The 26,865-nt window shown below is 50.8% G+C and overlaps 2 protein-coding genes across 3 annotated transcripts in view; both read right to left on the reverse strand.

The window, feature by feature from the left end:
• The window catches only part of A3GALT2 (alpha 1,3-galactosyltransferase 2), a 19,395-nt gene extending 3,097 nt beyond the window's left edge, over positions 1-16,298 (reverse strand). Inside the window, exon 1 of the mRNA XM_077769445.1 lies at positions 15,896-16,298. Within this exon, the coding sequence (XP_077625571.1) occupies positions 15,896-15,918 (23 nt within the window). The 5' untranslated portion in view covers positions 15,919-16,298. The remainder of the gene's footprint in view (positions 1-15,895) is intronic.
• A 2,701-nt stretch (positions 16,299-18,999) lies between these two features.
• The window catches only part of PHC2 (polyhomeotic homolog 2), a 113,882-nt gene continuing 106,016 nt past the window's right edge, over positions 19,000-26,865 (reverse strand). For both annotated transcript variants that reach the window (XM_077769461.1, XM_077769460.1), the window contains exons 13-15: positions 24,307-24,448; positions 22,914-23,190; positions 19,000-20,412 (exon numbers count right to left, since the gene is read on the reverse strand). In XM_077769461.1, the coding sequence (XP_077625587.1) occupies positions 20,258-20,412; positions 22,914-23,190; positions 24,307-24,448 (574 nt within the window). In that variant the 3' untranslated portion in view covers positions 19,000-20,257. The remainder of the gene's footprint in view (positions 20,413-22,913; positions 23,191-24,306; positions 24,449-26,865) is intronic.

Below are 26,865 nucleotides of genomic sequence, written 5' to 3' on the forward strand. Positions count from 1 at the left end.
ACCCCCACCCCCGCCGCAGCACCAGACCCCCACAGTGATTCTGCCTACACATCCCTCACCAGGACCATTGAAACATCAACTTCCCTGCTCCCAGCTCCTTCCTACACAGCCCCCAAAGTCATCCTGTAAAATGCCCACCTGCCTTCACAGTGTCCACACCACCTGCCCAATCATCCAAGAAGAAATACATTTAGAATGCAAATATGTGGGGAAATGTTCACTCTCTTTAGTAAACGAAGACATCCAAATTAGCACAGGCTGGCATGTTTTACCTATAAAATGAGCTTTAAAAAAACAACAACAACAAAAACAAAAAATAGCCACGCCTCAAAGTATACAGTGAGACAGGCACTCTTAGAAGTTGCTGGTGGGAGTGAAGATTGCTAGATCTTTTTGGAAAGCTACTTAGCTATGGGGATTGAGGCTTTCATTGTTCCCACCCTTTAATCCAATCACCTCAACTTCTGGGAGTCTGTTCAAAAATCATCTTCAGGATGGAAAAAGTTTACACATCAAGATGTTCACTGGTTTCTGCTTATGCATGTATTCACACCCTATTTATCGGGCACGAGCTCAGAATCACACACTTGCTAGGTCACGGATTCAGAGGTGAGCAAGGCACAGACCTTATCTTCAAGGGAATGGAATCAGGAAGATGTGGGTGGTTGGGAAGAGAGGGAATAAGTCAGATGACAGATCTCAAACAGATGAATGGAACACAGCACAGTCAAGGCTATATATAATCCGTATAAATACAAATGCTAGTAGGGTAAATTGGAGGATGGCAACTGAGCCTTGACAGATTGGGGAGGAAGTTGGGGAGGCTTCCTGGAGGAGGTGGCCTCTAACGATTAGAAGTTATCCACGCAAAGAAGGCAGCAGAGCGGGGAGGGAGGTCTGTGAGAAGAAAACAATGTACAGAGTGAGAGGGGAGAGAAAACATGGGATGTGCATGGCACCGCGGGTCACTCTGCAGGGTGGAGTGCAGGTCGGGAGCGGGGAAAGGTGAGGCCAGAGGTAAGCCAGGGCCAGATCACCCCACCTGCATTCCAGGGTAAGGGGTTTGGGCTTCCTCTTGAGAACCATAGGGAGCCTTGAAGGATACTTCCTCTAGGGAATGATGCAGTCAGGTTTTTATTTGAAAAAAAGTACCCCAGCTGAACTGTTGAGCCTGGACCCTGGGGGGGGGGGGGGGGGAGGNGGAAGGCAGCTCCAGGCTACTGGCAACTCTCTTGACCCAGGGCATTGGTGGTGGGGTGGGGAGGACTAAGTAGAGGTGCAGTGGTGGAGGCAGGGGCGTGGGTTGATGATATACAATTACAGTCCTTCACTCATTTATTACTGCATATAAAATGCCAGCAGTGTTACTCATGGGCCCCATTAAGAGGTCTGACATGGAACACCTCCCCTAGGTGGTGTTCATCATCCTCATATGCTTCTCCATTGTAATGGCTCTGCCTTTCCTGATTTGGATCAAAGTCCACCAGTTCTGCATGGTCGGCTGCATCAGTCTCCTCATCAGCGTGGCGGGAAGGAGGGAGGAGGATGGTGACTGGAGGGGGCTGAGAGGCTGGGATTGGTGGAGTGTGTGTTTCCTTTATATGAGGCGCACTTGGGCTTGCTGGGATCCTGACTAGGAGCCCAGGGAGAAGGCATTAGGCAGGCTGCTGAGAAGGCCCTGACGGCCAGCCCACCGACTAAATAAACCTTTTCCCGCTGACCCTGTGGCCACGTGGAAACATGCTTCCACAGAAACCTTAGATGAAGAAAGCAGGTTCTAAAGTCAAGGAGCAGGATGATTATTTGTATTTATTTATTAAAAATTTTTTAAATGTTTGTTTTTGAGAGAGAGACAGAGTGTAAGCGGGGGAGGGGCAGAGAGAGAGGGAGACACAGAATCCGAAGCAGGCTCCAGATCCCAAGCCCTGAGCTGTCAGCACAGAAGGCGATGTGGGGATCGAACTCATGGACTATGAGATCATGACCTGAGCCAAATTGGGATGCTTAACTGACTGAGCCACCCAGGCGCCCCTGGGCAGTAGGATTATAATTTAGCAGGAATTAAAACATGCACCAGGGGGCGCCTGGGTGGCTCAGTCGGTTAAGCGTCCGACTTCGGCTCAGGTCATGGTCTCACGGTTCGTGGGTTCGAGCCCCGTGTCAGGCTCTGTGCTGACAGCTAGTTAAGAGCCTGGAGCCTGCTTCAGAGCTTCAGATTCTGTGTCTCTCTCTCTGACCCACCCCTGCTCACGCTGTCTCTCTCTCTCTGAGAAATAAATAAAACATTTAAAAAAATAATAAAACATGCACCAGAAAATAAGACTAAAAAGGAAAACTTAAGTACCTATGCAATAAGTTATAGTAGGGCTTTTTTGTTCCTATGTTTTTTTCCTCCCAATTGTTTGTCATGTGCTAATATGCTTTTTTAACGAAGGAAAAATACAGAGTTAGCAATTTAGAAAAACAAAACGAAACTAAACAAGTGTTAAGCCTTCCTACTGCCTGCAAGATAAAGCCTGTACCTCGCAGCCCTGTCCAAAAAGCCTTCAGAGAATCAGGCTCCTTGGCTATCACATTCGAAGTGCTCTCCCCTGACCTGGCTTTCCCGCCTCTGGAAATAGAGACTCACAGTGGGTAGACCGAGGACGGTCTTGTAGCTTTGTTTCAAAGAGTGAATGGACATCTCTGCAACCCGAGGGTTGATCAGCAAGTCGATTTTGTGTGTGTGTGTGTGTGTGTGTGCTTTTTGTTTTTAAATTTTTAATTTTTTATTTCTAGGAGAGAGAGAGACAGCGTGAGCAGGGGAGGGTCAGAGAGAGAGGGGGTCACAGACTGAAACAGGCTCCAGGCTCTGAGCTGGCAGTCAGCACAGAGCCCGACGCGGGGCTCGAACCCACGAACCGTGAGATCATGACCTAAGCGAAAGTCAGACGCTCAACCGACTAAGCCACCCAGGTGCCCCGATCAGCAAGTCGATTAATGAATTATGCACACCCATGCTATGGAAAGCAATGGGACCCCTGAAAAGGCTGAGGTGGATTTCTGTGTACTGTCTGGAAAAGAGGTCCTGATGTGTGAAGTGGAAAAGGAAATAACCGGACTCTATACACAGAGGCTGATCTCCCTTCTGTGAGGGGAAAGCCCCTATACCAATGTGCCCACACATGTACAGACATGCATATCTATGGTCTTTCATAAACGTGTAGGGAAAGATGTGGAACAGCATTATCCGATAGAAGTACAATATGAGAGGCACCTGGGTTCGACTCTTGATTTCAGCTCAGGTCATGATCTCGTGGTTCAGGAGTTTGAGCCCCGCATCCAGCTGTGCTCGCATTCGCAGAGCCTGCTTGGGATTCCCTCTCTGTCTGCCTCTCCTTTGCTCGCACACGCTCTCTCTCTCTTTTCTCTCTCAAAATAAGTATAAACATTAAAAAAGGTAACAAAACAAAACAAAACAATATGAGCCGCATATAGAAATTAAAATTTTCTAGTAGCCACATTAAAAAATTGTGAAAAGAAACAGCTGATATTAATTTTAGTAATATTTTAATCTAACCCAGTATGTCCGAAATATCTTTTCAACATATAATCCATGTGAAAATGGTGGCGATATTTTATATTCTTGTTTTATATTAGTCTAAATACTAGACCCAGTGTATACTTTAGATTTATAGCACATTTCAATTGGAATTAGCCACATAGGGCTGGCTGGTGGCTAGTAGGCGGCATGGATTCTGAAGGAGATGCGCCACTTATTGGGGGGCTGAGATTTGAGGGAAGAGGGGATTTCTACCGGATATACTTCTCTCGTGTCCCGCTGTACAATGAGCAGGTGTTACTTTTGTTATTGTTAAAGAAACAACAGGCCCCAAATGGAGTCACTCATACTAAGGCCTCTGTCAGCAAACCCTACCTAACTGCAGTTTCACCTTCTCCCAGAAATTTACCTTTAACCAGTCAGTCTGGAATTGCCTGGTCAGCACTAGTGAGATTATCTGCCTGATGGGCCCCCCACTGTCCCCCAAAAAAGAAAGTGACCTTGCTTGAAGCAGGCCACTCTTTGTTAGAAACTGCCTTCCCTCCAATCCCTTCTGCCTGGAAAAGCTTTCCTGGAACAGCCCCCCCAGAGCTCCTTTCTGTCTGCTGAGGTGCTGCTGCCGGATTCATGGATTGCTACACGAAGCCAATTAGATCTTCAAATTTACTCCATTGAATTTTGGTCTTTAACAGATTTGGTGGCGGTGACGGGATCCCAGGAGACTTCTGGTGGCTTTGGGGGACAATGAGAAACACAGGCGCGGTACCCTCGAACGCTTTGTATTCTCTTTCTCACCATTTCTTTTTTTTTTTTTTTTTTTTTTTTTTTTTGATTTTTTTTTTAATTTATTTCTAGGCGAGAGAGAGAGAGACAGCGTCAGCAGGGGAGGGTCAGAGAGCGAGGGAGTCACAGACTGAAACAGGCTCCAGGCTCTGAGCTGGCAGTCAGCACAGAGCCCGACGCGGGGCTCGAACCCACGAATCGCGAGATCATGACCCAAGCGAAAGTCGGACGCTTAACCGACTAAGCCACCCAGGCGCCCCTCTTTCTCACCATTTCTGAGGGTTAAGGTCCTCTTGGATCTGAGCTCGCTGTCTTTGCACCAGGCTCTTGATTTAATTGCCTTTGCAGTCTGGGGCCGCTCAGCTTGGGCTCACAGACAGCCCCGCCCAGAACCCAAGCCCCTAGTCCTTGGTTTAGCCTGAAATACCCCCGTTTGCTTAGAAACCCCAGACCTTTGGTTCTGTCCCCAGATTCCACACTGGGGACTGCCAGTGGCAGCCCTAGTCCCCCATTTGTTTGGACTTAGCTCTTTGGGGTCTGTGATTCAGCCCTCCCCCATCCCTTGACCGGCCGGTCCGCAGGTTACTGCTGTGCCCACAGTCCCATTTCTTTGGTCACTGTTGGTTTCTGTCATGACCATCAGGGAAAGGCTATTGCTAATGGGACTCTCAGAAGACAAAAGGCTGCAAAAGTTGGTGGGCGTGGGTCAAACATTTAAAAACTGTTAGAGCACTTGCCACCCGACCCCAAACTCATGTGTTAGGTTAGGTGAAGATTCACACTTGCCAACCTCAAGAAAACCTCCATGCAACAAGGTACACCGTAAAGCATGACACAATTCCCAGTCTTTGGCACATCCCTTTTAAGTATTAGTTTGGTTCTAAGAGACCCAAAGGCTTAGCTGAAAAAGAAAACAACAACAACTACTACTAATATTACTACTAAGATTCTTAAATTACGAGAGTTGAGGGGCACCGGGGTGGCTCAGTTGGTTAAGCGTCCGACTTCAGCTCAGGTCATGTTCTGGCAGCTTGTGAGTTCAAGCCCCGCATCAGGCTCTGTGCTGACAGCTCAGAGCCTGGATCCTGCTTTGGATTCTGTGTCTTCCTCTCTCTCCGCCCCCTGTCCCACTTGTTCACATTCTCTCTCTCAAAAAGAAACGTTAAAAAAAAAATGTTACAAGAGTTGAGCACACCATCTTCCAGTATGCTGACTTATTCTGTGTCTAAAACTGCAGTCCTGAAAGCTATAGATACCCACAGAATGGCAAAATTTTACTGAAGCAACCTAGAACTACAACTGACATTATGGAAAAGATTCCACTTATTTCTTTATTTGTTTATTTTTAAAATTTTCTTGGGGCGCCTGGGTGGCTCAGTCGGTTAAGTGTTCAACTTCAGCTCAGGTCATGATCTCACAGTTCGTGGGTTTGAGCCCGCGTCGGGCTCTGTGCTGACAGCTAACTCAGAGCCTGGAGCCTGTTTCAGATTCTGTCTCCCTCTCTCTCTGACCCTCCTCTGCTCACGCTGTCTCTCTCTCAGAAATAAAATAAAAATATTTAAAAAATAATAAAATAAAATTTTCTTTATTTTTAGAGAGGGCATATGAGAGCAGTGGGGAGAGGGGCAGAGGGAGAGAGAAATCTCAAGCAAGCTCCATACTCAGTGCAGAGCCTGACACAGGGCTTGATCCCACCACCCTGGGATCATGGCTTGAGCTAAAATGAAAAGCCGGATACTCAACTGACTGAGCCACCCAGGTGCCCTGGAGAACATTCCATTTAGACAAGAGCACTTATATAAGAAGTGCACTTAAAAGCAAGGGTTCCCAGAGGTGTCTGGGTGGCTTAGTCTATTCAACATCCAACTTCGGCTCAGGTCATGATCTCCCAGTCCATGGGTTCGAGACCCACATTGGGCTCTGTGTTGACAGCTCAGAGCCTGGAGCCTGCTTCAGAGTCTGTGTCTTCCTCTTTCTGCCCCTTCCCTACTCATGTTCTGTCTGTCTCTCTCTTTCAAAAATAAATAAACACTGAAAAAAATAATAAAATTAAAACTAATTTTAAAAACTGGCTAAATTCTGGTAGATACTGGAGCTACACTCTCTATTTTTTTAAAGTTTATTTTGAGAGAGGGAGCGCGCATGCAAGTGGGGGAGGGGCATAGAAAGACAGAGAGAGAATCCCAAGCAGGTTCCACTGTCAGCATGGAGTCTGATGTGGAGCTTGAGCCCCTGAACTGGGAGGTCACAACCTGAGCCGAAGTTGGATGTGCCCCTACACTCTCTACTTTACACCTTGCTTGGGGCTTGCAAATGCGAGCCTGGGAAAGGCTGGGGAAGCCAGCTAAACGTGAGAATATTCTTACCAGGGTCAGCTCTCCTGGATCTCCTAGTATTTAGTAGAAAGGGGGAAAAAAAAGTTTTCATGTTGTCCCTTCCTTTCCAAATCTAGGCAATCGTTCTTGATCTTTGGAAATGGCTCTAGATCTTATGAAGATAGTATCTTTTGCACCTTCTTTGAGGGTACCTTGGATTTGCAGGGTGGTTTTCTACTGCCAGAAATATTTACTGTGTGTCCCGGCTGAAACCTGACACGATATCTGAAAGGATTTGATAACTCTGTGGTCAGAAACTTGGCCAAAATGACAGCTGATATTCAGGGCCGGATATAAATTCTTTTAGACCTTCTCCTTTAAGCTAAATGTACTCAGAGGAAGAGAAAACCATTCTGACCTAGGTGGATGGGTGTGTCAGCCCTTGGAAGATGTCCAGGATACAACATAATTCTCGGAGGAGTTGGAAGCCACTGTCCTTTATCCTACAAATCTTTGCAAGACCAGAAATGCGGCTTTGCTTTAGAGACAATTCAAAGTCCACTCATTCTTTGTAACAATTAACCTGACCCTTATTCATCTCAAAAGACCTGCAGGTACTGTCACAACTCTGGCCGTAGGGAACAGGTGTCCTAGGAGGATTTTGCATTCTTTCCCGATAACTTCGAGATGTAAATATTCCACCTGGTCTTCTCCCAGGACTCTCCTGGAGACAGGTCTGGGTCATCTCCTGGAAATGTAAACTCCAGCAAGCACTGACTCCTGAACAATGTGGGGATTAGGGGCGCTGACCCTCGCTTGCAGTAAAAAATCTGCATATAATTTTTGACACCCCCCCCAAACTTAACTAGCAATAGCCTACTGTTGACAAGAAGCCTTACTGATAATATAAACGGTCCGTTAACACCTATTTTGTAAGTTCTATGTATTATATATTGTATTCTTAAAGTAAGGTAGAGAAAAAATATTATTTAAAAAATCATGAGGAAGATAAACTATTTACAGTACTGTACTGTATTGAGAAAAAAAATCCATTATAAGTGGACCCGTGTAGTCCAAAGACATGTTGTTTGAGGGTCAACTGTAATTCTTTTTTTTAAGTGTTTGTTTATTTATTTTTGAAAAAGAGACAGCGAAAGAGTAAGTAAGGGAGGGGCAGCGAGAGAGGGAGAGAGAGAATCCTAAGCAGGGTCCACGCTATCAGCACAGTCTAATGCAGGGCTCAGACTCAAACTGTGAGATCATGACCTGAGCTGAAATCAAGAATTGGACACTTGGGGCTCTTGGGTGGCCCAACTGGTTAAGCATCTGACTCTTGATCTAAGCTCAGGTCATAACTTCATGGTTTGTGAGTTCAAGCCCCACGTCGGGCTCTGCGTGGACAGCCTGAAGCCTGCTCGGGATTCTCTCTCTGCCCTTCTCCTGCTCTCTCTCTCTCAAAATAAATAAAATAAAAAATATTAAAAAAAAAAAAAGGAGTCAGACACTTAACTGAGTAGGCCACCCAGGCATCCCTGGCCAAATGTAATTCTTTTTTTTTTTTTTTTAAATGTTTTATTTATTTCTAGGAGAGAGAGAGAGAGAGCCAGCGTGAGCAGGGGAGGGTCAGAAAGAGAGGGAGTCACAGACTGAAACAGGCTCCAGGCTCTGAGCTGGCAGTCAGCACAGAGCCTGACGCGGGGCTCGAACCCACGAACCGCGAGATCATGACCTAAGCGAAAGTCGGACGCTTAACCGACTAAGCCACCCAGGCGCCCCTGGCCAAATGTAATTCTTAACAGAAGAGAAATAAAACTACTAGAAATAAAGTTCCCTGTATGAAAGGAAAGTAGTACATGTACATTTTCGGCAAGAGAAGATATGAGGAATGAAAATGCATTTTTGTTGAGGGAAAAGAAAGTTATTTTGCCCTAAAAGTAAGGCTGGTTATTCAGAGTGGGAAAGAGGAAAAACAGGACAAAATCTGGTAAAAAAGAAAGTTGCAGATGGTCTGTTGAAAAGGAATCTTGGGAAAAGGATTTTAGGTGTGGTCAAGATGGCTAAGACTGGAATGGATATAAGTAAGTTTAGAAAATCAGGGGCGCCTGGGTGGCTTAGTCGGTTAAGCGTCTGACTCCTGATTTCGGCTCAGGTCGTGATTGCAACGTTCAAGTCCTGCATCGGGCTCTGTGCTGTCATCGCAGAGCCTGCTTGGGATTCTCTCTCTCCTCTCTGCCCCTCCCCCGCTCATTCTCTCTCTCTTCAAAACAGAACAAAACAAAACAAAAAACCTTTAAAAAAAAAGTACATGGAAACAAAATTAAAATTGGTTTCCTCTCTGTTAAAAGGACAGTTTTCTTAGACTGTTGGTCTAAGAAAGATAAGATCCTGATAAGAGAAGGCAGGGGTTTTTCTTTACCTATAAGTAATCTGCCTAGAAAGGGTTTTATGTCCTGTGAAAATAATTTCCTGTGTTTCCTATCAGATCTTTGATTAGTTAAGAAAACCAAGCCTTCTCTATTTCTATTAGGAGGGCAAAGAGTTCTTTTTTGTTTTACAACTACTTAACTCTCTGTGTTTACAGAGTCTCTAATTGTCATTATGGTTAAATAGATAACCAGTCATGCTCTACAATAACCTGTGACCTTATTTGCTCGAGTATTTTTAAGACCTTCTACCAGCTCTTTCCCTCCTTCCCCTACAATATAATCCTGAAGGAAGTCTTTTTGACCTGGAAGTAACTTTGAGATTTTCCACAGGATCCTTGGAAAACTACAAAAGAATTGTTCTCTCTTCTTGAAAAGAGAGAAACCAAACTAACGTGGCTAATTTGACATGTTAAATTACGTGGGGAGCATTGTCAAATAAGAAGTAATGTGAAGCCTTCCTTATGTTGTATCTGTGCAGGTATGCAAATGTTCCAGATATTTTGTGCAATTCCTGGAAATCTGACATGTCCTGGTATCATGCTATCAGTCATAAGGCTGGTTATTATCTTAAGATGTTGTATGTTACAGAAATAATCAAATTCCTTTGTCAACGCTGTTTAGCGATGGCCATTTTTAAGTCTTTTGTCATTTACAGATGGTAAGTTTCACTCCGATGCTTTTGCAAAAGTGCTTCATCTTTAAGGAGATTCAGTACAGGTTTCTTACAGGTTTAAGATCATAAACCCGAAATGGGTAAAAATCTCCAGAAATAATAGGAAAACTGGATTCAAACACAGCAAGTATTGATTACATGGGACGGAATGAACAAGAAGGATGCTTACAACTTTTTATGACTTTTTGTCTGAAACACTGCGTGGTTCCTTCATGTTTTGTTATTCCGTATTTAAGGAAACCTTTTCCCTTAAGCTGCCTGACTTACGGCAATTCAGTAATGTATACCTTTGTAAACAAAGGTTAAACATTTACTTTTTCTCCCTACCTGATCCTTCCAGAATTTGGGAGCTCTTGAGTGTTTTTTGTTTTTGTTTTTCATGGCACTATGGTTAGTTATTTGCATACATTCTCTGAGAGTCTGGTCCTTATAGTAAGACACCCTCGGAAGCATTGGTTATATTACCAAAGTTTTGAGTGAAAGGAATTCACCCAAACTCTAGGTATTTTAGGTGAAATCTACTGTTGAGTCCTTGGCTTGGCTTCCTGTCTCAGAGACTTAAAAGTTCAGTCTGAAAATCCTTATGAAAAGCTCCAACAAAGCCGTCGTAAGGGCTTGTATGGTCCATCAACCACTGTTCTTACTGCATTTATATAAATAATCAAGTTGGTTTAATGCAAACAAATTAGTCTTACTGTGACTATATTTGGTAAGTGGGGGTAATTGTAGAGACAAAAATTCTATTTGTACCTTTGTAGATACTAGATTCTAACCCTGTTTATTGTCTTTGAGGTTTTGTTAAATGCCCGTAAACTGGACTAGATCCTGAATTCTTCTAGTTTCCTTAAATATCTGGCTACAACGCTCCAAACAAATGCTTCAAAGTTTCTCCCACCCTTCTGACTGGGAGTCACTAGGGACAAAGAATGCCCTGAGTCTCCCTGGAAGGGACTGTGCCAGGTCCCGGTCACTACCCTGATGGCAGCCGACTTCAGGGACTTGACCCTTGGGTACACATCTCACACTAAAGAAGGCTCCACCTGACATGTGGTCCTGTGCAGATGTGGAGGCTTCCAGATCAAACTGACGAGGAAGAGAAGTAGCTGAGGGACAACCAGGTAGACTGCTTCCATCCAAGGCACCAGATGGAGACTTCCTACTTTAACAATAAAACCCTTTGTTCTCTTCTTTCTTTCCTTTATGCTGGCATTGGCCTGGAAAGAGAACACCATCATCTGTATCTCCCAGGCCGTGGCTAAAGGGAGGTAACCTTTCAGACTGCTGGATTTCAAAACCTCTGGTCTGTCCATGATGGTGGACTCCATTCACAGGGCCACCCTGGCAGGAATGCTTTCTGCTCCCACAGGGTCTGTGTCTGGGGTCGTTTTCATTTTCCTTTGGTCCTACGAATACCTAGATGGTTGGTGCATAACCAGGCGATGACTCTTGCCTAAAGGTTATCTGACTGTGCCCCTAACTGTTGACCAACAAACTGAGACACGCTGTGGGTCAACTCCCCTAAATTTACACCATCATGTTAGAAAGGACCTAACAGGAGGCTTTTGTGATTCAGGATTTGCTTCCTTAGGCAGGTGCGGAACTCCCTGGCTGGGCGTGAAGCAAGTGAGGCTGTGACCAGCACTCTCCTGAACTCTTCAGAGTTATGGCGAAATCCAGTGCTAGAGCAATGGCGGCGCGGTGAAAATCCTTAGAGACTCTGGCCAAGGTGGTTTGTGATAATTGGACAGCCCTCGATTAACTTGGGGCCGAGCAAGGAGGTGTTTGTGCTGTGGTCAACACTGCCTTTTGCACCTGGATTAACACTTCTGGGGACACTGAAACTCCATTACATAAGATGGCTGAGCGAGCCACTTGGCTTAAAAAGGTGACTCCTTCAATGCGGTCTTTGTTTGACTTACTCGATTTTGATTGATTTGGGTCTTGGAGATCGTGGCTTCTGGGTGCGCTGTAGACACGGAGAGGTATCCTCCTTAAATAATCATAGGAGTAGCCCTGGGGCACTGTACTCTCTCAGAAACTTTAAATGCACGTTCGAAGCCCCTGACCACCAAGCAAATGACCTCCCTGAGGCTGGAACATCAGAAAGGGGGATGAAGTGGGGCGCCTGGGTGGCTTAGTCGGTTGAGTGTCCGACTTTCGCTTAGGTCATGATCTCGCGGTTCGTGGGTTCGAGCCCCGCGTCGGGCTCTGTGCTGACTGCCAGCTCAGAGCCTGGAGCCTGTTTCAGAGTCTGTGACTCCCTCTCTCTCTGACCCTCCCCTGCTCACGCTGTCTCTCTCTCTCTCTCCTAGAAGTAAATAAAAGTATTAAAAAAAAAAAAAAAGAAACAAAAAAGAAAGGGAGATGAAGAGAATGACTAACTTAAAAAATGTAAACCTGAGGTCATGGCCTGTGAATACACACAGAGGACCAGCAAAAACTGGGAGAACTTGGACTGACAGCTGGGAGAGAGGCACTTTACATTTTGATCATGTCTCTCAATTAAACTGAGAGTCTGATCCAAAGGGGGGTGGGTGGGTGGAATTGCTAAAAAAGAAACAACAGGGCCCCAAATGGAGTCACTCACACAAAGCCTCCTGTCAACAGACCCAAGCTTAGTGCCTAATGTGACTGCAGTTTCACCTTCTCCCAGGAATGTAACTTTTTTTTTTTTCTAGGAGAAAGAGACAGCGTGAGCAGGGGAGGGTCAGAGAGAGAGGGAGTCACGGACTGAAACAGGCTCCAGGCTCTGAGCTGGCAGTCAGCACAGAGCCCGACGCGGGGCTCGAACCCACGAACCGCGAGATCACGACCTAAGTGAAAGTCAGCCGCTTAACCGACTAAGCCACCCAGGCGCCCCCCAGGAATGTAACTTTTAACCAGTCAGTCTGGAATTACCTGGTCAGCACTAGTGAGTTTATGGGCCTGATAGACCACCCCCGCCACGTTCCCCTAAAGAAAAGTGACCCTACCTGAAACAGTCTATTTTTTTTCTAGTTAATTTTGAGAGAGAGAGAGAGAGCGCGCACGCAAGCATGAGGGCACACAAGCAAGAGAGGGGCAGAGAGAGAATCTCAAGCAGGCTCTGTGCTGTCAGCACACAGCCCCATGTGGGGCTCGAAGTTACGAACCATGAAAACATGACCCAAGCCGAAATCAAGATTTGGACGTTCAACTGACTGAGACATCCAGGCATCCTGAAACGGTCTACTTTTTGCTAGAAGCTTCCTTTCCTCCGTCCCCTTCTCCCTACAAAAGCCTTCCATTTCGTACACCCCCCTCGGAGCTCCTTTCTGTCTGCTGAGATACTGCCTGGTTCATGATCATTAAATAAAACCAATTAGAGCTCCAAATTTACTCAGGTGAATTTTGTTTTTTAAATGTCTAATGGAGGAAAATGTTTCTTTACACTCCTCTCTTGTCCTGCTTCCCCTTACGTTCTGGGATGTTTTCCAACACCAACAACCAGTTCGGTTCTCCAGCGTCAAGTGAGTGTCCAACAATTCGATTCATTTCTATACTATCTACCTGGAGTTAGTGCCAGATCCCACAGGTCAAGGGCGCAGTCCCATGAGACGGCCCCCTCTTCAGATGCCAGTTGCAAATCCTGGCAGATGCCACCCCTACTTCTGGCTGATTGACCATAACTCACGGGTTCCCCAACCCCCTCCTCGTGTTCCGTAAGTTGCTCACATAACAGCTAACATAACTCAGGGGGGCACTTTACTTACTTTTACCGGTTTATCCGAAGGGTACACATGAACACGCAGTGGAAGTGCTACATAGAGCGAGGTCAGGAGTTTCTAGCCCCACGGAGTCAGACTGGGCCACCCTCCCGGCATATGGATGCATTCATTCACCAACCCAGAAACTTTCTAAACATTGTTGTTCAAGAGTTTTTCTAATGGGTCTTCAGCCCCTACCTTCCCTTCTAGGAGGCTGGGGGTGGGGCTGCAGTTCCAAGTCTATAGTCACTAGGTCTTTCAGGTGATTAATTAAGCCCCATCCTGAGACAACCGAGGGTCACTAACAGACATTCCTGGCCCTCCACTAACAGACATTCCTGGCCCTCCACTAACATTCCTGGCCCTCAGGTTTTTGGGAATTCTGTGCCAGGAGCACGGGATAAGACCACAAGTCTCACGATACCCGTCGATCAGGTTCCTTCCTGAAACTGGGGCGGGGCCGAATCGCTGCCCGGGTACTCTGGTGGGATTGTTCTGGGCATCATGGGTGCAGTAACAGAGGGCACCCTGGGGCCCTGGGGCCACCTGGTCTCTCTACTTGGATGTCTCCCAAGTGTCTCAAACTGAAGTCAAAAGAACTCTTGATTTTCCTCAGAAACCTGCTCCCCACTCAGGTCTCCTCCATCGTGGTAAATGCAATCATGACGTCCGTGTGTTTTCTCTGACTGGTCCCAAGTTACCCAGGTGGGGCCACTTCCTCGCTCCCCATAGCCCGATGTCATCAAATTCTCTCGCTTCTGCCTCCCCACCAGACATGCTCCTTCTCCCTCCCCCCCCACCTTCTTCCCATCTCGATTTCTGTAACTATGTACTAACTTGCCCCTTCCCGATCCCATGAAGTCCCTTAAACTTGCCCATGACTTTGTGTCTTCCCCACCTCTGTATCTTTGCCCACATCGCTGTTCTTCTATCAGCCACCACCAAGCTCCAGAAAAGTCTTTTATGCCCACCCTCCTCCCTGCGATGCCTTCCTCGACCTCCCCCTCCAATACCTGCCGCCGTGTGGCCTCCGCACCTGTGCAAACCTCTACTCAAGCCCTGGCCAAACTCTATACCTCTGCCTGGCCAGGCTGCTGTTTTATGAGACTTTGTGTTCTTGGTGCCAAACTTGAGCCCGCCTCATAGTTGGTGGTATTCATGATTATTTGTTCAGTAAACAAATGAAGCAATGAATAGGTTCCTTGTCTTCATTCTCTTTCCCAAACTGTGACTTGTTTCTCGAGAGTCTGTTTGCTTCAGCGTTCGGTCTGGACTCCATGAATATCTTCGGATATTCACCGAGGCAGACACTCTGCCTGCCGAGTGTTTTATGTCCCTATCTCATTGAGGTCTGACCACAGTCCCTTGAAGGAGTTGCCATGATTATCTCCACCTTATAAATACACCGAGGCTCAGAAACATTAAATCACTTGCTCTAGGTCACACAGCAGGTTAAGTGGTGGAGCTGAGGTCTGAACTTCCGTCTGATTCCCAAGCCAGAATGTGGCATTTGGGGTACCTTATGACCTGGCCCCAGCTCAACCTTGACGCTCCACTCCCAGGGGTCTCTGGCTCTGGGAATATTCCCCCANGGAGGGCAGGCTGCAGCTGGCTCCCGGAAGCAATACTACCCCCAGAGGGACACTTTGGGAAACACCACCTGTCCACACCGCAGGTGCAAGAAAAGACTAGAGTGGACCGCTCTCAGCCTTCACCATCTTGACCCTTTTAGTCAGCCCCCTCCCAACCTCGGTAGGGCAAGCTGATGCCTATCTTGGGCGCTGGGCCTCAGCCAAGGCAGCCAGGCAGAGCTGACTCCAAGTGGCCCGGGTGACGGCCGGGTGGGCGCCTGCCAGCTCCTGCCGCCCCTTCCCATGCCCCAGCTGGTGAGCCTAGTCCACGGGGGCCTCTGCCTGACCCGTTCTTCCACATGGCTTGCGCAGGTATTTTCAAAGGCGCCCCCTCCACCCCACCTCCACCTGCAGCAGGTGGTCCTTCAAACCCACCCTGAGCTCTGCCCCCGCCAATCTCCTTGCGTTCAAGCATTAGTTCTGAAGTGGGAATAAGTTTCAATTCTGGAAGGTCAGTCCCAGTGGGACTACAGAGAGCTCTCAGCTATGGCGGGGGACGCAGCCCTAGGCCTTTCTCTCGCTCACCAAGGGGGCTCAGAGTTCAGGGAAGTCAGGGGAGTAACCCCGCTCTCCCCCAGGATCCACGTCTCCCAGGATGCAGTCTGCCCCCACCCAGCTCGGCCCCATGGATGGTCTCTACCCCTTGAGTGATGTCCCCTTTCAGAGTCTCCCACGCCCAGGATCTCCCTGGCTCAGCCGTTGTGCCTCCTCCTTGGCTGTTCTGGCCACCAGGCTGGACTCCTCCCAGAGCAGCTGTCCCGCCCCATCTCCCCCCACACGCTGGCAGTGTCCCCAACTCACCCAAGCCTCTCCTTGAGGACCATGTCGAGAAGCCGTGGGGAGAGCCTGCCAGGAAGAAGTCTCTAGCTCGGAGCCAGGGCAGAAATGACCAGTTCCTGGTGACTGGGACAAGGCAGCTCCAGGCAATCTGTCAGAAACCACACCCACAGAAGCCAGGAAGGATGAACTGCCCTGAGGGGGACTCCTTTGGGGGCGGTGCCTGCTGGAGGAGGCTGGCCCCAGGATGGGGTGGGGGCTGGGAACCCCCTCGGGGCCAATCACCTGGGAGAAGGTGGATCTGAGTCAAGCCACCTCTGGTTGGCCAGAGGCTCTGAGCTATTTTGTACTGACTTCTCTCTGCCCCGGGGCCCCTGCGCCTCTCTTCAGCATCTCCGAGCCCTGGGAGAGTCTGTGGCCTGTGGGTCACGCTAAGGTGTTTGCTGTGCAGGGAAAACCCTGTTCTGCGCAGAGCTTCTGCCAGATCTCAAGGGCACTGGTCACCTGATTGTGACCTTGGACAACTCACAATAAATGGTGTACATACGCCAGTCACCCAGCACAGTGTTAAGAGCCACACGAGATAGGGAGATGGAGGGGCTTCACAAAGTTTACACTGGGTGTAAAAAGTGCAGGTTGTGAGTTCTCAGAAATCAGTTTTGTGGATCATGACCAAGATTTAAAGAAAATGCCAGAATGTTTTGCACATAAAGGTAGATATTGTTTTATGAAATTTTTGTTTCAGAGATCTATATTTAAGTACCTATATGAAAGTGGGAAACCATTTTTTTTTTTAAACCGTGGCTCGTGACCAAAAAAAGATCTTTAAAAATTCTGTGGCTTGTGACCAAAAAAGGTCTTTAAAGTTCTGAGTAAAGTGTAAACAACAGGGACAAATACAGGTTTTCCTGCTATCTGAAAGAAGGGTGCTCTTTATGAAAACTCCCCTCAGCAGAAAAGGCATAAAAGCGAAGTTTTAATTGAATTGAATCATTACTTTATATGGAAGGCTTTTTTCAGTGTTCCCAGATCCAAAGAGTAATCCACCGTGGGCTTTTCTGCTACCTGGGGACAGGGCTTGCTAACGGACACACAAAAGAAAGGGAGACAAAGCACAGATGCTCCCAGAGTTGTGAGGGCAGAGATGCCACGCAGTCTGTGGCCAGAAGAAGCACGATACCCGGAAGCGCCTAGCACTGCGGGAGCTTCCATGCCAGCTTGCTGCAAGGCAGAGGCTACTTTCACTTTTTGTCTTTTTTCTTAAAAGCAGAAACCTTCTTTGGATTTGTTGTTAGTGGAAACAGGTACTGCTGTAGGTCTTTTGTAGAAGTGGCCTACCGTAAGCTTTTGCAACCAGGGCGCTCCCTATGTATTTTAAGAAGCACTCTTGGGGCACCTGGGTGGCTCAGTCGGTTAAGCGTCTGACTTCAGCTCAGGTCATGATCTCACAGTTCATGGGTTCAGGCCCCGTGTTGGGCTCTGTGCTGACAGCTAGCTCAGTGCCTGGAGCCTGCTTCAGATTGTGTATCTCCTCTTTCTGACCCTCCCCTGCTCACGCTGTCTCTCTCTCTCTCTGAAATAAATAAATTTTTAATAAAAAAAAAAAAGAAGCAGTCTTCAGGGGTACCTGGGTGGCTGAGTCGGTTAAGCTTCCTACTTCAGCTCAGGTCATGATCTCACTGTTCGTGGGTTCGAGCCCGGGTTGGGCTCTGTGCTGACAGCTCGGAGCCTGGAGCCTGCTTGGGATTCTGTGTCTCCCTCTCTCTCTCTGCCCCTCCCCCGCTCACACTCTGTCTCTCTCTCTCATAAATAAATGTTAAAAAATAAAAAGCACCGTTCCGACTTATAACAGGTGGGGCCTGTCACGTGAACAAAAGCAATAGCACCAGTATTTGCTTTTGTCAGTCAGTGTTCTCGAATTCCCCACGGCCCCTCAGGAGCTTCGCTGCCCTCCCCCTTCAGCGTAGAGGTAGGAGCAAACTCAGGAGAGGCTTGGCTTTCCCTCCCCACCCCCCCACCAAGGGAAAACGGGGGTCTGGGGCGAAGGGACTTGTCTGGATCCGCAGAGGCCCCAGTGCGCAGCCGGCTGGGCCTGCATTCCGCCGCGGTAAGTTCCCCTCCTGCTTTCCCCTGGGTTCCACGCCCCTGGCCCCTCCAGTCCGGGCTCGGCCCTCTGGGTAATCAAACTCATCAGTCCGCTTCTCCTCTTCCTCCAGGTGGTAGTTACAATTTAACAGGCTTTCCAGAGAGGTGGTGTCAAACTGCTAGAAGTTATTATGCCCCATCTCCCTGGGCCCCACCCTTGGAGGCTGATTGTGGGCGTTGGGGCGCAGGCCTCAAACCCACATTTTAAACAAGCTGAAACACCGCCTTACAAAAAACCCAGGGACAGGAAGGAGCAGGAGGCCAGGTTGCCTCCCTCTTCCCTTCTCCAGGGCCAGGCGCAGGAGTTTAAGGGAGTTTCAGCTCCATTCGGGCAGGGCAGGGGCTGCTCTGCTCACCACGGGGCCTGGTTCAGGCAGGCGCAGGGCCGCACGCGCCGGGGCCACCCTAGGCGCTCGGGCCCCAGCATCTGCACCCCACACCCCATGCCTTTGTGTGCCTGCGTCCCGCAATGCCCTGTTTTCTTCATTCAAGGCTTAGGTGTCTCACTTCCGTGAGGACAAAGCCTCTAGTAAGTAGCTATTCCAACATCCAAAAAATGCTCAGAAATTGCCGAGTGAATCAAAGGCATCCCAAGGGCTATTGGGGACACCGCACCGCTGAGCAGCAACAACTGAGGATGTGTGCCTGGGGACGGAAGAGTCTGGGCCCTACCCCGGGTGTTCCAGGTGATTCCTGGCCCAACAGCATCGCCTCTCCCCTGCGGGAAGCGGGAAGCGGGTAGGAGGGCTCAGAGCTGCGGGGCTCTGGCCACTCCCACTCCAAGGGACACCTGTGAAAAAGAGGGTGTGTCTGCTTCCTCCTGTGACATGACTAAGGGCACCCTTGGACCAAGGACCACGCGCGGGGCCCCAGGAAAGTGTGGAGGGCATGCTGTCCGGCTAAGGCCGTCCCTCCCCCGACCCAGGGCACCACCCCTCTCCTCGCGGATGAAAAGGAGCCAGCGGAGAAAGGCACAGAAGAAATAGGTTTTACAGATTTATTTTTAAAAAACGAAAACAAAAGGTTAAAAAAGTCCTTCATTTCCAACCCTGCCTGGGGGGTGTGAGTGGGGAATAGAACAAGCCGAGAAAGGTGCCCACCCCGTTCCCAGGGAGAGCCCTGCTCTTCCCCCAGGAGCCTTCGAGGACAGGGCAAGTCAGAGGCAGGCCCTCGCCCTTCCTGCCCCGCCTCTTCCGCAGGTAGCTCACACTGCTGGCAAGTTCGAGAGGCAAACAAGTGTGGGAGCTGGAGGCCCAAGGCTGCCTTCTTCACGGGCAACGTCACCCCGGCTCTTCTCTGCCCTCACACGTTCGTGGGCCCCCGCTCAGGGGCTCCCGGGGCAGGCCGGGCGGGCAGGCCAGGAGGCCCAGCCCGGCCTACAGCAGCTCCCTTAATGCTGTTCGTGGCACAGCAGGGCAGTCGGGGGGACTTCACAGTGTGGGAAGGGCTTCGGAGACCGCGTGCCCACTCTGGAAAGGAGAGCCGCCTGACCTCGCCTCCCTGCACGGGGGCTGCCCTTCCTTTCTACTCCCCATCCTGAGGCTGAGTGGAGTCCAGGACAAAGCACTAAGTGGCTGTTTGCTACAGAACACCTGGAGGTGCCAGAGGGTGGCTCTGGGCCCATCTGTCAGTCCAGGCTCCTACACAGTCATCCAGTCACACACACAGCGTTAAGGCGTCTGCGCCAGCGGGCGTGGCCGAACCGGGCCCAGCTTCTCTCGCTCCACCTGCGGAGGGTGAAGGGGGAGAGCCCCTGGCTGCTTCAGAAACGGGCTGAAGGGGGAGAAGCCGGCAACGGAAGAGTTAGCCAGGCCTGGAGAAAGAAGCGGGAGGAAGGCAGGCAAGGGCTCGCGAGGCCTCTATCCAGGCCTGACGGCTGCCCTTGGAAGTAACCCAACTCAGGTTGGGGAGCCCTGACCATATGCCCCCTGGAAAATGGGGGACAGAAAGAGGGGAAGAGAGCGGGGCTAGAGTATTGGGACTTTGGAGGAAGCCAGTGCTATCAATATTTACAAGCATAAAGCCCCATCTTCTGCGCCACCTACCTCTCTGCCCCTCCCACAGAAAGAAAGGCCCCTGAGAGCCATGGAGGGGCTGCCAAGCCCTCCTCACCAGCCACGCCCCACAGGGAGAGCCCTTCCCTCCGACTGGCCCCGGTTCTGGGCCCCTCAGGAACGTCCGCCTGGCTCCGCTCAGTCGGGCGGAGGAGCCCGGGCCAGACCCCTGCTGCGCCGGCCGGCCCTAGGAGTCCTTGAGCATGCTGATGCGCGCGTAGATCTTCAGGGCCGGCCCCAGCTTGATGTTCATGGCGCTCATCAGATGGTCCTCCTTGAGCAGCAGCAGGGCTTGCCCGTCGATCTCCTGGGCGCGGAACTCCTCTGCTATCTCCTGGCAGCCTGAGGGGGACAGCGCCAAGGTCAGCGTCACTCAGAGCTCCCGAGTTCTCGCCTGGCGGGTGCTGCACCGGGACGCGCGCTCTCACCTAACCCTCCCGGCCACGCCGCACCTTAAGGAAGGCCGTCCTGCCCTCGGAGGCCACAGGACTTGCCCGGTGGTCCCCTGCTCCTCCCTCGCGCGTGTCCTCGTCGGGCCCTCCCCTCAATGGACTGGGCGGGCCCGGCAGAGCAACGCGGTGCTGCGGAAGTGACCGTGCGAGACTTCGGGGCTGGGTCACCAAGGGCACAGCGGCTGCCACCCAGCTTCATTCTGGAGGAAGCCAGCGACCATGTCAAGGGGAGCCCCGAGCAGCACTCAGAAGAGGCCCAGGTGGAGAGGAAAGGGGGCCGCGGGAGTGGGGTATGCGCCCTGGAACTGGTCGTCCGGCTGCAAACCAGACGACCACAATCTGGCCGCCATGGCGACGGAGGCCTCGTAAGAGCGCCCAAGCCAGCGCTGTGCAGCTGAGCTGCGTCCCTGACCCACAGAACCTGGGGTGACAGCCGCTGCGCTCTGGGGTAATGAATGCAGACTGTGGCTCCTGAAAGAGGGCTGCTGCCGTGGCCGGGAGGCGGCAGCTGGAGGGACTGTGAGGAGAGAGCCAGTGAGGCGCCTCAGACACTCCGAGAGGCTGGGCAGAGGTCTGACGGCCTGTGAGGAAAGCGGGCGAGGCTTCGAGGAAAGGGAGGAAACTGTCCCTGGAAATAGGAAGAAATGGAGAAACTGTGGCGACCGTGCCGCGGGTGTAACGCGGTACGTTTAATGTGCCTCATGAACCAAGGGGTCTGAGGACCGTTCCAGCAGAAGGCTGGAGGCTTTGCCCCGCGTCCGGCTCTGCGCACAGGAAGCTGGGGGGAGGCGAGGAAAAGGCAAGGCGCCAGGACGGGCTGGTGTGAAAATCCCTAGCCTCTCCGGCAGCAAATGCTGCTGAAACTAAGACCACTTGTCGCTAGGCAGAGGTCAAGCCAGGACCAAGACACAGGGCCTAGAGGTGGGAGGGAGGGTATGACCAATCTTTCACTAAGACCTCCGAGGCCTGAAGGTGCTGCCTCAGGGGCCTCTCGGAGGATGCGTGCCTCACGGATCCTCACCATCCAACAGCAGAGCTTCTGGGACGTTAGGGGCATGGCCCCCCCGGCTTCAGAAGAAGCCGGCTCAGAGGAAGGCTTACCTTGGAGCAGTTTTGGGTACGGGGTTTGTCTGATAAAGTGAACCCCAACAAGATGCACAGGAAGCCCACAAAGATTTTCAGAGAATTGTACTCGCAGAGACACTGCTCGAACCGCAAGGGTGAGAGGTCACAGAAAATGAAGAGCAGCTCACCAGGCCAGGGAAACTACCCTGCTGACGCCTATGCTGCCTTTCATGGGAAAGAAAGGATGACTCAGAGGGTGGAACCCAGAAAGGGAAAGATAGTCACTGCCAGACTCCGAGTCCTAATCAGGGAAAGGCCGGCATGTGCAAAGTGGGGCAAAGTGGTTGCCACATCCTAAGGTCACCCAAGCATGAGTGTCCTGGAGTGGCTGGAACCGAGGGGAACTGAGGCCCCTTGTGGGCAGCCACACCCGCACCTTGGGACGGGGTCCCACACCCCAGGGAAGCCGTGGCCCACATCTCATCACAGCCTTGTGAGAGGCCCTGGGGCAGAACTGCCCAGCAGAGCCACTCCCAGATTCCTTCCCCCACAGTAACTGCGGGGGGGGGGGGGGCGCCACGATGACAATAACACGTTCTCGGGGTGGGACAACAGGGGACTAACGCCCTGAGCTAAGTGGCAGAGGCTGCGCTCTCAACTGTTCTTTCCACCCCAGGCTCACAGTCCCAGGCCTGTGGCGGCCTCCGTACCCAGCGTGGCCAGCGGCTGGGTAACTGGAGGCAACAACAGGAGAGAGAGTGTGGGGTCCCGAGAGCGTCCGTGAAAAATGTGAGGTTTGCCTTTCAAGGTTCATTTCTAAACCGTGGCCCTCAGCACCGCGCGCCCTCCCCACCAGGGCTACGTGTGGTCCCGGGGACGCGACAGACACGCACGTCCGCACCTCTGCTGGCCAGCCTCCCTGTGCCATCCCTCTTGCTGGCCGAGGCCTGCCCGCCCGCGGCTTCCAGCTCACACTGTCCTATGCTGGCTTTCACCTTGACAGCTTGCCTGCATTCCACTGGACCCCTCTCGCACTGTCCCAGGAGGGACACAGGGCTGATTCACCGTCCCCTCCGCATTTCACACCGAGCGCTCCCTGTGGCGGCAAACACGCCTCCCTACAGCTACAGGGTGTTACTTACAGTCGTGTTCTATACTAGAAAGTAAGCTCCTCCAGGCGGGAATCGCAGACTCATCTCTGCACTCCCGTTCCTGAACCTGAGTCATTAACTGAGTCATTTCCTGGTCGGGGGAGGTGAGGTCTCTCCTTCTCACCGGTGCGCTGCTAGCTAATCCGGGCAGGCAGGGGACTCTCAGGGGCCTTACCTGGCAGGGAGCGGATGAACTCGTAGACATCTTCTACATTCCATTTGGTGGGCTCGCTCGGTAGGAAGTGGTGTCCCATGCCCACCAGGTCCCGCATGTGCATGTCAGGGAGCTCCAGGTCCCGCTGGCCTTGACGCCGGCGGGAGGTAGACGAACTGGCTGAGATGGGTGACAAGGGCTCCTCGTAGCTGGAGTTATCCGAGCAGCGGCTGGAGTCTTCCTGGCTGTGTGTCAGCTGCAACGCGGCCGTAACCGAGAGGGGCACGGTGCCTGTTGGCTGGGGGCGGAGAGAATGGTTGGCTTCCGGATGGGGGAGCAAGGCACCGCTAGCAAAGGCAAGTAGTCTCCTTCTACTTGGTCTACGACTACATACCTTTGAATTCCTAGATCAAAGCACCTGGTGGGCTGTCCCCTCTCTGGTCCTCCCAGTACTGGCGCATGCACCACGCTGCACGGCAATGATCTGACCCTATCCCTCTTGTGTCTTCTACATGTGGGGTTTTAAACCAGGGCTCTATGGGTTTCGGGGTGGTCTAGGAAATAGCACGGAGAATTTCCTGGGCATGTGCATGCTGGATCACAGCTTTCATCAGATTCTTAAAGAGGTTATGGCCCAGGGGACAGCAAGCAGCAAAAACACATCGGGTTGTGGAACGTGCACGAGGCTGCAGGCTGCTGCAGGGTGACTTAGAGCCTCAGCGCCTCACAGCACCCCTGGCATACAGTCGGGGCTACAGGGTATTTAACGAATGAATGGCCATGTTCCTGGTAGAGGTTTCAAGAACTCAGTGTTCCGTGTTTGAGGCGGCATCGATGGGGCCCCTGGGTGGCTTAGCTGGTTAAGCGGCCGACTTCAGCTCAGCTCATGATCTCACAGTTTGTGAGTTCGAGCCCCGCGTTGGGCTCTGTGCTGACAGCTCAGGGCCTGGAGCCTGCTTCCGATTCTGTGTCTCCCTCTCTCTCTGCCCCTCCCCCACTCATGCTCTTTCTCTCTCTCAAAAATAAACATTAAGAAGAACAAAGGAGGCAGTGAGATGTGGGGGTAAAGGGTACAGGCTGCCTCCTAGCCCCGCCCTCCACGTGAGACACGAGACAGCTGGGACAGTTTGTCTCTTCACAGGGCCAGGCAGAGGAGACCCCACTTCCATGGCTCCAGAAGGATGGAAGCAAACTGGAAGGGGAGGGGTGAGGAAGGGGCAAGGGAAATCACCTGCCAAGCATCCATGGGTCTAAATGGAGGGGCCCCTTACGGGACCTGGGAAGGCTGTGAGAAGTGAGGACATGACAGAGTAGAGTCAGCAGTGGAAAGGCACGTGGGTGTCCCACGTCCGTTAAGAAGGGAAGGTGGCGGGGACTTGGGTCAAGGGAGCTTCAGGCTGTGCCGGCCCCTCACCTGCTTCTTGGTATCCTTGGTGAGTGGTGGCAGACTGGCTTTGCTGGCCCGGCGGCGGTTGTGGGTCGTGGCTCCTGCCTTCTGCAGCTTGCTCCGGTCCGAGTGGAAGAGCCCCACTCGTTTGGTGCACCCCACGTTGTACCTGCGGGGGTCAGGGAAGGAGGGAAGTCAGACAGGGAAGACAGCAGCTGGGCTCTCCAGCAATATTTGAGTCTGTCTGTTCACGCCAGTCCTGGATCTGCCACAGACTACTAAGCTGTGTGACTCTGGGCCAGCCACTGACCTCCGAGCCTCAGTTTCCTCATCTGGAGCTGGGGATGAGATGGCTCACTTCCCAAATGCGGTCTGGCGGTTGTTACATGAGCCAATGTGTGGAAAGTGCTTGACCCAACAACTCGGATCATGTGAAGATCTCTGCACTGAGCACGACCTGTGCCTGAGACACTGCGCACGGCCCTCCTGGGAAGTACAGGCGCGCCACAGACGCTGTGGGCTCGGTTCCAGAGCTGACCTGCAGCAAAGCGGGTCAGACGAGACTGTTTTGTGCTTCCCGGTGCAGAGAAAAGTAAGGTTTACGCTATACTGGAGTTTATTAAGTGTGCGATAGCATTACATCCAAAAAAACAATGTACATGCCTTAATTTAAAAATACCTTTCTGCTGGGGCACCTGGGTGGCTTAGTCGGTTAAGCGTCCGACTTTCGCTTAGGTCATGATCTCGCGGTTCGTGGGTTCGAGCCCCGCGTCGGGCTCTGTGCTGACTGCCAGCTCAGAGCCTGGAGCCTGTTTCAGTCTGTGACTCCCTCTCTCTCTGGCCCTCCCCTGCTCACGCTGTCTCTCTCTATCTCTCCTAGAAATAAATAAAACATTAAAAAAAAAAAAACCTTTCTGCTAAAAATTGTTAGCCACCATCTGAGCTTCCAGTGAGTCGTAATAACCTTTTTGCTGGTGGAGGGTCTTGCCTCGATGTGGACGGCTGCTCACTCATCAGGGTGGTGGGTGCTGAAGGCTGGGGCAAGTTCCTAAAATAAGGCAACGATGAAGTCTGCCGTGGCAACGGACTTTTCCTTTCCCGGACAGTCTGTCGCATGCGATGCTGTTTGAGAGTATTTTTCCTCCAGAACTGCTTTCAAAATTGGGAGTCAATCCTCTCAAACCCTGCCACTGCTTTATCAACCCGGTTTATGCACTATTCTAGATCCCTGGCTGTCATCTCAACAATCTTCACAAGCATCTTCACCAGGAGATTCCATCCACACTTTCTCACTTCCTTTGCTCGGCTCGAAGCTACTCCCCATTCATTCCAGTTATACCGTGACACTGTAGCAATCCTGTCCCATCTTCAGGCTCCACTTCTCCTTCTGGTTCTCTTGCTGTCTCCCCCACATCTGCAAGGACTTCCTCCACTGAAGTCTTGAACCCCTCACGGTCATCCATGAGGGTGGGAATCAACTTCTTCCAAACACCGGTTAATGTTGCTATTTTGACCTCTTCCCATGCATCCCGAATGTTCTTAAAGGCATCTAGAATGATGAATCGTTTCCAGAAAGTTTTTAATGGACTCTGCCCAGATCCATCATCCTGATTTATGGCAGCTAGAGCCTTACAAAATGCACTTTTTAAAAAGACTTGAAAGTCGAAATGACCCATTGATTCATGGGCTACAGAACAGATGATATGTTAACAGGTATGGAAACAACATGAAATCTCACTGCCATCTCCATCAGAGCTTTTGGGTGACCAGGTGCACTCTCAGTGAGCAGTGACATTTTGTAACTTTTTTTTAATGTTTGAGAGAGAGACAAAGCGCAAGTCAGGGAGGGTCAGAGAGAGGGGGAGACACAGAATCGGAGGCAGGCTCCAAGCTCTGAGCTATCAGTACAGAGCACGACATGTAGCTCGAACTCACAGACTATGAGATCATGACCTGAACTGAAGTCAGATGCTTAACCGATTGAGCCATCCAGGTGCCCTGAACAGTGATATATTGAGAGAAATCTTTTTTTCCTGAGCGGTAAGTCTCAATAGTGGACTTGAAACTATTTACTAGACCATCTTGTAAACAGACATGCTGTCATTCAGGCTTTGCTGTCCCATTGACAGAGCACAGGCAGAGTAGATTTAGCATAATTCTATTTAAAAAAATTTTTTTTGTTTATTCAGTTTTTGAGAGAGAGAGCGAGCGAGAGTGAGCACTAGTAAGGGAGGGGCAGAGAGAGAGGGAGACAGAATCCAAAGCAGGCTCCAGGTTCTGAGCTGGACAGTCAGCACACAGCCGGACGCGGGGCTCAAACCCACAAACTGTGAGGGCATGACCTGAGCCGAAGTCAGCTGCTTAACCGACTGAGCCGCCCAGGCGCTCCCCAGATTTAGCATAATTCTTAAGGGCCCTAGGATTTTCAGAATGGTCAATGAGCTCTGGCTTCAACTTCCAAGAAGTCATCAGCTGCATTAGCCCCTACCAAGAGAGTCAGCCTGTCCTCTGAAGTTATGAAGCCAAGCACAGACTTCCCCTCTCCAGCTAGGAGTCCTAGATGGCGTCTTCTTCCAATAACAGGCT

Source organism: Crocuta crocuta, unplaced genomic scaffold, assembly GCF_008692635.1.
Source record: "Crocuta crocuta isolate KB4526 unplaced genomic scaffold, BGI_CrCroc_1.0 scaffold351, whole genome shotgun sequence".
In the NCBI taxonomy this organism is placed as follows: Eukaryota; Metazoa; Chordata; class Mammalia; order Carnivora; family Hyaenidae; genus Crocuta; species Crocuta crocuta.